Source organism: Eurytemora carolleeae, unplaced genomic scaffold (assembly GCF_000591075.1).
Source record: "Eurytemora carolleeae unplaced genomic scaffold, Eaff_2.0 scaffold819, whole genome shotgun sequence".
In the NCBI taxonomy this organism is placed as follows: Eukaryota; Metazoa; Arthropoda; class Copepoda; order Calanoida; family Temoridae; genus Eurytemora; species Eurytemora carolleeae.
In genome coordinates this window covers 1-12,903 of record NW_019397263.1, presented here as the reverse complement: position 1 = coordinate 12,903, position 12,903 = coordinate 1, and the positions used below count along the sequence as shown (strand labels likewise).

Here is a 12,903-nt window from a genome sequence, read left to right as displayed (position 1 = left end):
ACCCTTCTAAACGAGAAAAAAACGGAAAAACGGTATTACCGTATTACATAAGAATGTAAATTACACAATCGTCGTCACATATATCATTACAATGAAGACGACTTTCGATTTCTATTTTGATTTATATTAAGCTTTTAAACAGCATATGGAGGATATTGGATACACATAAGAGAATAATACTTGCAAACTTGTAATTCGAAAAAAGCTTCTAAACAAGTTTACTGATTTGTATATTCTTTTGTCCCTTCCAGAGTTCAATGTTGCTTGAAGGTTGCTGGTTATGTGGATCTGAAGAAACGGAGACATGTACCGAATGTACAGGGGTGTACTGCACTGTACATAGACAAATACATAAGTATGATAAGAAATGTTCACCAATCAGGTATGTTTTTAAAAACGTTTCTACTTTCTTAGTCAATTTACACTTTTTAAGTTTAAAGGGATTGTTAAGATATTTTACGTATGTAGGTGGTGGGGGGTAAGTAAGCAAATATATTCTCAAGCTAGTTTGCGCAAATGTGCTTGCGATACCGGATTTTTTTTTAATTAAGCACAAAAATGCGCGAAATATGCGTGCAACAGTGAACGAAAAGTCTTTAAATTCTATATTAAAAGTAAATATTCTTTCTTTAAATTGTACTATGGGTATCATCAGAGAATAAGGCAAGGATACAATAGTTTTATAATGATAAATTTATTGAACATTTTGTTTTTTACGTAACAAAGCACAATAAATTTTTAATTGGCGGCGGAATCAAATAATTGCGCGACAAATGTGAAATTTTGCGCAAATTATTTTCCTTAGTTAGTTAGTTTAAAATATATTACTATTAGAACTAGTTTAAAACAAAATATCACCGAACACGGGTATAATACATTTTAAGTCAACATATTCATAACAAATAAAAATTTGAAGTTTAATTTCTGATAGATGACGATATGCTATGCTGAATACATAAATATCTTAACAATATAATTATGGAGAGTGAGTTAATTGCATTATATAGTCTGTTATGTAAACGTAAACAAAACAAAAGAATGATAGATTTGGTCTTTTTGTGACGCTTTTTTTGGGTGTCCACTGTCCGTTTAGATTATTCTAATGTTTTTGGTAAAATAAAAAGCTGTATCATCAGAAATCAGAAATGTTTACTGGAGAGGAAGTATTTTTTAAACATTTGCTCATTAAGTTTGATAGTACTAAGTTATGTGAAATCCGGAAAAAAATCCAGAATATTCCGGTTTTTAAAATTTGACCTAGATATGAAGAAAATACCAAGAGATAATGGAGTTGGCAGAGCGAATAGCTGTTTCCTTCATTTTATCATGAAAATAGATTCTTATCAAAGAAAATCTAATTGATCTGAAAACTGTCATATTTCAAGTTTTTACCATATTATCAGATTCAAACCTGAATTCTTATTCAAAAACAAAGTTTTCATTTTTAATACAAAAAAGTGTAATTTTTTTGACCAACAGTTTTTACTCTTCTATTGGTGATGTTTGAAAAGTTTAAAGTTTTATTACTTTTCCTGTTTTTAACAGGGTTCGAGTTGACGATGAAAAGGGAAAATGTTTGATTGCTACACGGGATATTAAACCTTTAGAGGTCAGCATTATACAGTCGCCATTTTGAATAATTCTTCAAGATTTTAAAACCAAACCAAACCAAACTTAACTATAGATTTTTTAAATTATTTCAAAACAGACCAATAACAAGATTCAACTAAACTAACTAAAGAGACAAACTTCGTAAATTGAGATTGACATCAAATTAAACTGAAGAAGAGTAAAACTCGGTAAAATCAGATCAAATTAAACTGAAGAAGAGAAAAACTCGGTAAAATCAGATCAAATTAAACGGATCGAGGGACTGAACAGAAATAACGCGTATAAACAATACGCAAAATTAAACCAAACTTAACTCAAAACCACAAAATACAAAACCAGACCAATCCATAATAAGCTAAACCGTTAAAAACCTAACAATTAACACACAAAACTATACCAAAATCAACCTTACAGGCAAAACTGAACAAACAAATTAAAAAAGCTAAGCAATTGAGAAAAAATGCTAAATACCATTACAAGACGAAACTTGATATTTGTTCTTCAGGTTATATTAAAAGAATCACCTATCCTGGTATCACCATATACGAAAACTAAACCTCTTTGTCTTGGCTGCTACAGGTTTGAAGTTAGATTTATTTCAAAGTGGAGTTGTAATTAACTTTCAGTGACACTCCAGTAGTAGATTGGAAATACGAATCACACTGCAAACCAAGATGTGCACGCAAATATCGACCAGTATTTTGTCAGTTACTCTTTTTTTAACTTAAGCTGAGGTCAAAAATGTATGAGTAAGTTGGAGCAAAACAAAGTAAAAGGACAAAATGACAAGAGTAGTCTATAGATCGCAGTTTTACCCTTTTTCTAATCATGGACTGCACCATAAATAAAATGTACGCATCAATGAAATCAAAAGGCATTCAATTTTTATTTAGAAAAATTACGATATTTACGACTTGTTTGAGCATACCAAGTTGTAAAGAGTGCTGTTGAGAATCTAACATGCCAATGTACAAATGAAGGATCAAGGAGTTATGAGATATCGAAAACTCGTATCAATAACCCTGTATAGTCCAATAGTCAAAAGTCGTAAATTATTCCTTTAAAGACATTTTACTGAAATCCTTTCTCTCTTGCTTTTTAGAAAAGTAGATTTGAGTTTCTGTTGTCAGAATTGCGGATTTCCACTCTGTAATGATAAGGTGATTTTTAAAAAAAAAATACGATCACATACACTCGATGAAAAACTTGTATTTTTTATGTCATTCCGTCAATTTAATTTCCACGATAACATCTTGATATAAAGCAATTAACACAAACCTTTTATTTAATTTCTTTCACCATCCAATGTTTAGAAAGGTCGTTGTCCATTTTGGCCTAATTATTTACTGTCTCTTCATTGGGAAACTGATTTCTGTTTTTTTGTCTCATAATTTTTGCATCGCCAATGTTTTCAAATTTTAGTGTGGACTCCAATCCTACCATACTGCTGAGTGCAAAATAATTGCAAATTCATCTTGGAGACCCAGCATTAAAAATACGGATAGCATAGGTTATTATTATTATTATTATTATTATTATTATCTATATAATAAAACAAGACATATACATATATATATGTTGCGTACAGCCGGCCAAACGGCAGGACCGTATGGGCTGACATTTTTTGTGTATACTCATAGGTAGCCCGAGGCTAACACAGGCTAAATAAAATTAAATTTTTAAAAACATTTTTTGATTCCACGGGCAACGCCGGGCACTTCAGCTAGTTATCATTATCAATATTATTTGTAATTCCAGAGTCTGATTATGCTGTTATACTTCTACTTCGCTGTTTACACATGAAGGAGGAAAATACTGCATTTTTTAATCTTTTCTCTTCGTTCTACAGGTCATTTTTCTCCTCGTTCTACAGGTCATTTTTCTCCTCGTTCTACAGGTCATTTTTCTCATCGTTCTACAGGTAATTTTTCTCCTCGTTCTACAGGTAATTTTTTCTCCTCGTTCTACAGGTTAATTTCTCTTCGTTCTACAGGTAATTTTTCTCTTCGTTCTACAGGTTAATTTCTCTTTATTCTAAATTTAAATTTTGTCTTTGTTCTACAGGTAAATTTTCTCTTCGTTTTACAGGTAATTTTTCTTTTCGTTCTACAGGTAATTTTTTTCCTAGCTCTACAGGTAAATTTTCTACTAGTTCTACAGGTATATTTAACCTAGCTCTACAGGGAACATTTCTCTAAGTTCTAGAAGTAACTTTTTTCTTCGTTCTATAGGTAAACTTCTCTTCGTTCTACATGTAAATTTTCTTTTTATTTTACTGGTAAATTTTTTCTTCGTTCTACAGGTAAATTTTCTCTTCGTTCTACAGGTAATTTTTCTCTTCGTTCTACAGGTAATTTTTCTCCTAGTTCTACAGGTATATTTAACCTAGCTCTACAGGGAACATTTCTCTTAATTCTACAGGTAACTTTTTTATTCTACATGTAAATTTTCTTTTTATTCTACTGGTAAATTTTCTCTTCGTTCTACAGGTAAATTTTCTTCTCGTTCTACAGGTAAATTTCTCCTAGCTCTACAGGTAAAATTTCTCTTAGTTCTACAGATAACTTTTATTTTCGTTCTACAAGTAAATTTCTCTTCGTTCTACTGGTAGATTTTCCTCTCATTCTAAGCGAAGAAATCGTTTTCAATTGACTAACGATACATTGTTAAAATCTTTTTCCATGTATGATATATTGCACTTTACTTATTTTTCTTCTTTTTGAATCATTCAAATCACTTTGAAGGTTACTAAAATAAAGTTAGCATAATGGAATTTTAAAAGAGTCTTTTTTAGTCATAGAGAGTTGCGAAGAGTTGAAAACCCAGAACTCTGGAAGTTCCATCAGGAAAACTCTGTTAATGTTCTCAGAAACCTCATTCCAACATCTCAGCTTAGGAAACTTAGATTAACTCTGATATCAATTTAAAAAACTTTGATTTACTTTGCTTGTTGAAACTTAATGAGCTTTACAGTTTACTGTCTTTGCCACAATCTCTGATTTTCTAATCCCTATATCTTTGAAGCCCAATACCGTAGACCTTAGATATTTTAAACTATCAATTCTGAAAGAAAATAAGATCTTAGGTGCAACACTGTATAGTGAACACCATCAGGTTGCAAAGATATATGGATAAGTCAAATTTCAGTTTGTGGCAAAGACTCAATTCTTTTCACATCATGTCTAAATCATACAGGTTTTCAATCATATATCCTTTTATTAAAGAGTTTTTAGATAAAAGAAACATTTAACTTCTAGATAGAATAAACTGCATGATTTTTATCTTTCTGGAGAGATTAAATACAACACTGAAGGAGCTACGAGGTCACAAAGTCATACCTTCATGTCGTATAAATTTGACCTATTTTACGTGCCCTCATGGAACAGAGATTTTGATGTATTTATATCAAGTTTGTACAAGTGCAGTGATGAAAACTTACATGAAATATTAGGTAATCTAATACAAAATATCTTCATATATAATTGTTTAAAAGAATTTGTTAACAAGCTTCTGGGTGAGAATAAAGTTCCCATACTGTACCCGTCCCATCAGTAGACTGGCCAGTTCCCATACTGTACGCGTCCCATCAGTAGACTGGCCTGTTCCCATACTGTACGCGTCCCATCAGTAGAGTTCCCATACTGTACGCGTCCCATCAGTAGACTGGCCTGTTCCCATACTGTACGCGTCCCATCATTAGACTGGCCTGTTCCCATACTGTACGCGTCCCATCAGTAGACTGGCCTGTTCCGTTACTGTACGCGTCCCATCAGTAGACTGGCCTGTTCCCATACTGTACGCGTCCCATCAGTAGACTGGCCTGTTCCCATACTGTACGAGTCCCATCAGTAGACTAGCCTGTTCCCATACTGTTCGCGTCCCATCAGTAGAATGGCCTGTTCCCATACTGTACCCGTCCCATCAGTAGACTGGCCTGTTCCCATACTGTACGCGTCCCATCAGTAGACTGGCCTGTTCCCATACTGTACGCGTCACATCTGTAGACTGGCCTGTTCCCAAATATAGTCTTTGTGAATATTGTATTTGTTGTTTAGTAAGGATAAATATTTTGACCATGTGATATATCTAAAAGGCGTCTTCTATATTTAAAATCTGCTGCTGCAGGGTTGATGTACACGAACAGTGTAAATCTTGAAGTACCCCCTGGTTATGGTGAAGTCACAGGCAAAGAAGAATAAAAGAATAAAAAATATTCTCCAAACACACTGAACTAGCCGGAGCATAACAACTCTGGACATTTAAACTCCTAAAACACGGTAAACCAACCGGTGAAAAACTTTAAGTGCATAAAATTCCCTATACGATAAACCAAGATGTTGCATCACATTTTTTAGTGTCGTTTTACTCTTTGGTGAAAAAACACAAAAAAAAGAAAAATTTGCATGCCAAGAATCAAAATTTTTTTTTATTATTTTGGGAATTTTCTAACGGTTTTTAGATTTAATACAGCGAGTGAAAAACTGATGTTGAATATGAAACCAACATAGCAATACTTTTGTTTATTTAATAAATAAATATAAAAAAAACATATCACAAATAGCTTAAAAATAAAGTAAAATGGGTCATCTTCGCAAAATTGCTGTGTTTATGCTCATTAGACTATTTAAAATCATAACTTGGGTATAAAAGTCATCTTCCTATTCCACAGTATTATGGTTCTCACCGTATATTTTATAGTTTTCTTTGCCTGCTGATAGGGTTCTATCCTACATATGCAAACCTGAACCATTCTTGCCTAGCAAATACTAAGTCAGTTGTTAGACCTGACTCTACTATTGAGGTAAGTGAACCTATATCGAGTCAGTTATACAACCTGACTCTACTATTGAGGTAAGTAAACCTATTTTGAATCAGTTATTCTACCTGATTCCAGTATTGAGGTGAGTGAACCTATATCGAGTCAGTTATACGACCTGATTCCACTATTGAGGTAAGTGAACCTATATTGAGTCAGTTATTCTACCTGATTCCAGTATTGAGGTGAGTGAACCTATATAGAGTCAGTCATACTACCTGATTTCACCGTATAGGTCAGTGACCTTTAAAGGGAGTGTTCGCGAAAAATGAAAGGGGGTATAGGCTTAATGCGATAAAAAAGCGCTTTTGATCGCCACTAATCTTACTTCTATCTGTTGCGTCTATAAGGAGAAAATTGTTAAAGACGTCTCATACCGAATAACATGGCGTCCATACAAATTGAGAAAATTGCAACATACGACTTAGACCGTAAAAAAAATCAATTTAATTTCAAACAAATCATTCAGATATTACAACCTATAGTCATCGATTATCTTTCGCCACATTTAAATATAGTTGATTTTTCATAATATATTTTAATTGTTAGGATCTGAGAGTTACTTATAAAAACATTTATTCCTGTTTCGAGGATTTTTGGTAATGAAGACGACATTTTCATATTTTCCAGGAATGTTCGAAAACAAGTTGTCAGCTAAATATTATTTTAAAAAACAAAATCAAAACTAGTATGAAATATTAAATATATACAAATGTGGCGAAAGATAATCGATGACTATAGGTTGTAATATCTGAATGATTTGTTTGATATTAATTTGATTTACGGTCTAATTCGTATGATCCAACTTCCTCAATTTGTATGGGCGCTACGCTCTTCGGTATAAGACGTCTTTATCAATTTTCTCCTTATAGACGCAACAGATAGAAGTAAGAGCAGTAGCGATCAAAAGCGCTTTTTTATCGCATTAAGCCTATACCCCCTTTCATTTTTCGCGGAATCTCCCTTTAAGTCAGTTATACGACCTGATTCCTCCAAAGGTCCGTGAATTATGCTAAGTCAGTTATTACGACCACTGGATATTAAAACAACTTTAATAAAAGATTTTCTTAAAAACCACTATTACGTGGACGAAACCCAGTTTTTATGACAATTAAATTTGTGGGTATCAAAAGATCCGTATTGTTTTCAGAAAAGTTTTAATTTATAAACCCATATTAGCACGTTTTATAGTTTTTTTTAATTTTAGACTTTTAAAAACATTTTTTTCTCAAAAGTCAAATTCGTAATACTAAAATTGCTTTTTAGAAAATAAATGTTCTCAAAGTTGTTTAGATTTTATTCTCCATACAAAATCCGGTTAAAGCAGTAGAGAAAGGAGAAAGGAAAGATTAAATATTTGTGAAATTTCTGTGAGCAATTGATATGGTTAAATTAATTGAACTCTAAATTATATTTTTAGATTAGAGAAAAGATCTGCTTTTTTTATTCATAGCGGATAGTAATTCATAGTTTTCGCTTTTTCAGGATTAAATATGAAATATAATTAGGAATTATCTCCCCCCCCCCCATTAATTAAATCTAAAAAAAGTTTTGATACAGGGTTTCTAAATAACGCTATCTAAGTTACTACTAAACTTTAAAATGGTTGAAAATTAATTGAGTCTTTGGAACAAACTCAAATCTTATCCCTGTATATTTGCATCCTTATGGTGTAAACCTTTGATTTTTCAAACTTAGACTTCTTGATTTAGCAGATTTCTTAGTTAGAAAAAGGTATTAAACATTAGGTTGCAAGGATGTTGAGATCAGTAAATTGGAATTTGTGGCCGGCTAAGACTCAAAATTTTCATTTAATTTATTTCTTTTAAAATATTTATTTTGAAGACATCAAATATAAATATAAAAATCAAGCCATGATGAGAGCCGTAGCTTAAAGAACTTTTTTTGTCACAAGTTTTAGTTCATCAATTTTTTTCATTCATTTGGTTCAGCCCTTTCCCAGCTTGATAATAAGTCAAATTAAATACATAACTTCGATTATGTCAGTGTACATATCCATTATGGTCTATGCATAGGTCTGATCAGGTCAGAATGATGCTTTTATTCAGGGCATGGTCTTCTTTCTAAAATTGTAAATATGATTTCAGTTTTTCATTGGGTAGATATTTCTAAAACATCCAAATATTTGCTTCTTGAGAAAACAAATATTAGAATGTACCAAGGAAGAATTTAATTATGCTTTTTGATATGAATATTTTCAGATTTTCTTTAAACAAATTCTCAATTTTTAGTTTTCTAAAGGAATTAAGTCTCTGCACTGCCACGAATTCTGATTTTCTCCTCCTATATCGTTGTCGTAGGCCTTAGATATTCCAAGCTAATTCTGTTAGAGCAAATAATCTAAGTTGGAAAAATCAAAGGTTGAAACCATCAGGTTGCATAAATATATTGATTCGAAAATTTGAGTTAGTGGCTCAGACCCGATTCTTTTGTTTAATCAATTAATAATTTCTGAAAATTGACTTAGAACACTGTATGTACTAGGTTCGAGCCCAGATAAAGATATCAGCTGGGGAGGAAATACTAACACAGTATGTGGGTGGAGAGAAACCAACTAGGATTAGGAGAGATATTCTTAGGTAAATGGGCGTGGTGCTAGGGAGGCGTGACACAGTGGTTAAAATCAGCAATAGTTCAGTGAAAGTATTAATTTTATCTTAAAAATATAAGATGTTGGTTTTTAAGGATGACGACATTCTACAATCGTAGTTTAGTTATATTTACAGATACGAGGTGCCCCAACAGACATGGGGGTTAAGGAACGACGGTTAAATCGTCTTTGATCGAAGCATCATCTTCCAATAAATTTCCAAAATCAAATCAGATATTTTTGACCCAGACATGTACAATATACCGTCTGAACCTTCTAGACAGAGGAAATCCTTTTGTGCAAGAACTCCAAATCACAAAATTCAAATTTAAATTTTCGAATCCTTTTGGAATTCAAACTCAGAATATGTGATCTAACAAAATTGATAGTTTTAACAATTTTAAGATATTAAAATAGGTTTTGAAAGAAACACTGGCGAGGCTTGTGCACATATGCAAAATCTCTAACTTTGCTTTGAAAGCTAATATATAGTCTTTGGAAACCTTGTAAAATAAAATTTAACTATTATCTGACATATTGGGTACTCTATATAATTACTCAAAAATCATAATCTCTGACACCTGAAGGATTCTGGCTGTTCAAAACAAATCCAAAAGTCTAAAATTATGTGAAAGTTTTGTGGGAGAGGGGAGTATGGAAGGTTAGGACGTTTGATGGGAGTGAATTGTAGGGGGTGCCGGGATTTTTTAATTTCTATTTTGTTTAAGATCAAAATGTAAGTATTTTCACACCGAACGTAGTGAGGTGTGAAAATACTTTTTAGCCCCCCTAAAGGGGAGCTTAGAAGGATATGAAGTTTGAGGGGAACTTAGTAGTTAGAGGAGGGGCTGGGAGCTTGGTAGATTTAGTATCTAGAGGGGAGCATGGAAATATACGGAGATAGGGAAAAGCTTGGTAGGTCAGAGAGCTTGGTTATTTAAGCAGCTTATTTAATCTATGGGCTTAACTAACGTAGTGCACTATTACAAGAACTCCTGATGTTGCGTTCAATTAATCGAAGAATATATCCTGGAAAAGTTTAATTTAAGGAGCTCTGCTCTGTACCCGCGAATCAGATCCAACTAATACCTGGAGTAAAACCAACAGTGGTAAACCTAGGACCCGGAGTAAAATCTGCGGAGGAACAGTTCTCAGCTTAAATCCTCTAGATTCAACCTCAAACTATGAATGTCAGGTACAATTGAACTTTAAAACAAATAAATTTAAAAAAGCAGTGTTTTATCTTTAACAGTCGATTAAAATTTATATCTTTAAAGGGAGCGTTCGCGAAAAATGAAAGGGGTTATAGGCTTATGGCGAATTAAAAATAAGCGCTTTTGATCGCTACTAATCTACTAAAGAACATAGCGTCCATACAAATTCAGAAAGTTTCGACATTCAACTCGGATCGTAAAAAAATCAATTTAATTCAAAACAATCCATTTAGATATTATATTTACAACCAATAATCATCGATAATTTTTCGACGCATTGGTATATAGTTGATATTTCATTATTTTTTTTTGACCTAATAGTTACTTTTGAAAACATTTATTCCTGTTTCGAGGATTTTTGACAATGAAGACGACATTTTCATATTTTCCAGGAATGTTCGAAAATCCAGCGGCAGCGAAAATTATTTTTGAAAGAAAATACAAAATATTATGAAATATTAACTATTTACGAATGCGTCGAAAATAATCGATGACTAACGTTTGTAATATTTTAATGATTTGTTTGAAATTGATTATTTTACGATCCGAGTTGAATGTTGCAACTTTCCGAATTTGTATATGGACGCTACGTTCTTTGGTAAATGTCCTTTTTAACAATTTTCTCCTTATATAGACGCAACAGATAGAAGTAAGATTAGTAGCGATCAAAAGCGGTTATTTTTCACAGTAAGCCTATACCCCCTTTCATTTTTAGCGAACGATCCCTTTAAAGAAAGTGTTTATCGGACCTAAACTAAGTATATTATGCAAACCCATTCAATAAGATATCAGCAGATGTCATATCAATCAAATTTTTCCCTCAAACGTCGTCTTTGTTTTTTCTTAAAGTCAATATAAGATTAACATAGATTGTATAGGAGTGTACGGTAAGGTACACAAATGACTGGGTGGAAGTGAAGTTGAAAGAGGCCGAGAGGTTTCTACGAACTCCAGATAGGGAAATATCTTGAACTATCTTAAAACATCTTTAAATATATAGGAAATATCTTGAAATTTACCATCTTATCCTTCTTACGTAACACGATATTCTTAGTCCTCTAATCCAATATAAGATAAATTAAATCTATTCATCCTTTCTCTTGCATGCAATCTTGACATTTTATCATTTTATTTAATTTTCCCCTCAATTTAACCTTTACCCTGGTCCTTTCCTAGAGTAGAATTAAGATTTACGATGTTTATATTTAACTATCATCATCTGTATTGAAAGTACCAATCTCTACACTGACAAATTTTAGTTCACAATTTACTAACCCTGTACTGTACCAAACGGCCTGTACTGTACCAACCAGCCTCTACTGTGCCAACCGACCTGTACTGTACCAACCGACCTGTACTGTGCCAACCGACCTGTACTGTACCAATCTACGTATCTGAACTGTGCTAATAGACCTGTACCGTACCAACCGATCTGTACTGTGCCAACCGACCTGTACTGTACCAATCGACCTGTACTGTACCACTCGACCTGTACTTTACCAACCGACCTGTACTGTAACAACCGACCTGTACTGTACCAAATGGCTTGTACTGTATCAACCGACCTAAACTGTACCAACCGACCTGTACTGTACTGTACCAACCGACCTGTACTGTACCAACCGTCCTGTACTGTACCAACCAACCTGTACTGTGCCAACCGACCTTTACTGTACCAACCGACCTGTACTGTACCAACCGACCTGTACTGTACCAACCAACCTGTACTGTATCAACCGACTTGTATTGTACCAACCGACTTGTATTGTACCAACCGACCTGAACTGTTGGATCAAATAATATAAGTTTGAAATATCAAAGGTTTACACCATCAGGTTTCAAAGTTTGTTTCTATATCTAGGCGAAAATCATATTATAATATTATCTAGATAATCTGTTATATATTTACATATAAAGATTTCATATCAATTCCATCAATGCTTCTTCGAAAAGGGAGTTATTTAATATTTTAAAAAACATTTCAAGATATATACTCGTGTAGATGTGAAAGTGTTTTAGTTCACATGGAACATTTTCTTTATATATATTCAACTATTCTTCACCAAAACAATTATATTTTTACAACAGGAATATATTACGTATAAAAGTTTATGTACAGTACAAGGAATGAAGTTTGAGGCAAGTATTCAGTTCCTTTAGTTAATAGATATACAAGTAAAGAATTCCATTTAGTGGATTTCTAATTGGATTATAAGATTTGAATCGACAGATAATAGACAGATCTTTTCTCGCCAACTGTGTATAAACTGAAGTAAATTGCACGTGATATTGAAATCTTTTACGCGTTTTCAATCAGAAAAAATATAACGGGTGTCCGAATTTAATGAATTAAAGCTGCGTCTCAAATCCCCCAAAAACCGGTTTCAATTGAGCGCCGGTGTACTGCTTGGAGAGAACTCGTACCTGGAGCTGACTCGTAAAGACAAAGACGACCTGCGTAGAACCTTAACAATATCAGCGGCATCAGCCAGAATTGTGCGCATCGGCAGTTCTTGTGCAATTTCAAGAGGTACTGTTTAAGCCAATTTAATTTTTGCCGAAATATTGTTATTTTCCTTTGAAATGAGCCAAAATTTATCATACAGTCTCTGGGAAAAGGTATATTCCTAGAGAAAGATTTTTGGACCCCC

General features: G+C 33.1%; 1 protein-coding gene across 1 annotated transcript; it reads left to right on the top strand.

Annotated features, from left to right (window-relative positions):
- Positions 1-255: 255 nt before the first annotated feature.
- LOC111713125 (potential protein lysine methyltransferase SET5) lies at positions 256-9,180 on the top strand. Its single transcript, XM_023487925.1, has 11 exons — positions 256-382; positions 1,546-1,609; positions 2,117-2,190; positions 2,714-2,771; positions 3,034-3,121; positions 3,370-3,460; positions 4,406-4,507; positions 5,022-5,062; positions 5,737-5,796; positions 6,330-6,412; positions 8,933-9,180. Exons 1-11 carry the CDS (start codon positions 258-260, stop codon positions 9,029-9,031), a joined length of 885 nt encoding a protein of 294 aa, XP_023343693.1. The 5' UTR covers positions 256-257; the 3' UTR covers positions 9,032-9,180.
- The last annotated feature ends 3,723 nt before the right edge of the window (positions 9,181-12,903 follow it).

Coding starts and splice junctions, on each gene's coding strand:
- LOC111713125 (XM_023487925.1), top strand. CDS start 258: ATGTTGCTTGAAGGTTGCTGGTTATGTGGATCTGAAGAAACGGAGACA. Junction 2,191..2,713: donor CTTTGTCTTGGCTGCTACAG/GTTTGAAGTTAG, acceptor CTTGCTTTTTAG/AAAAGTAGATTTGAGTTTCT. Junction 5,063..5,736: donor AAACTTACATGAAATATTAG/GTAATCTAATAC, acceptor CTGCTGCTGCAG/GGTTGATGTACACGAACAGT.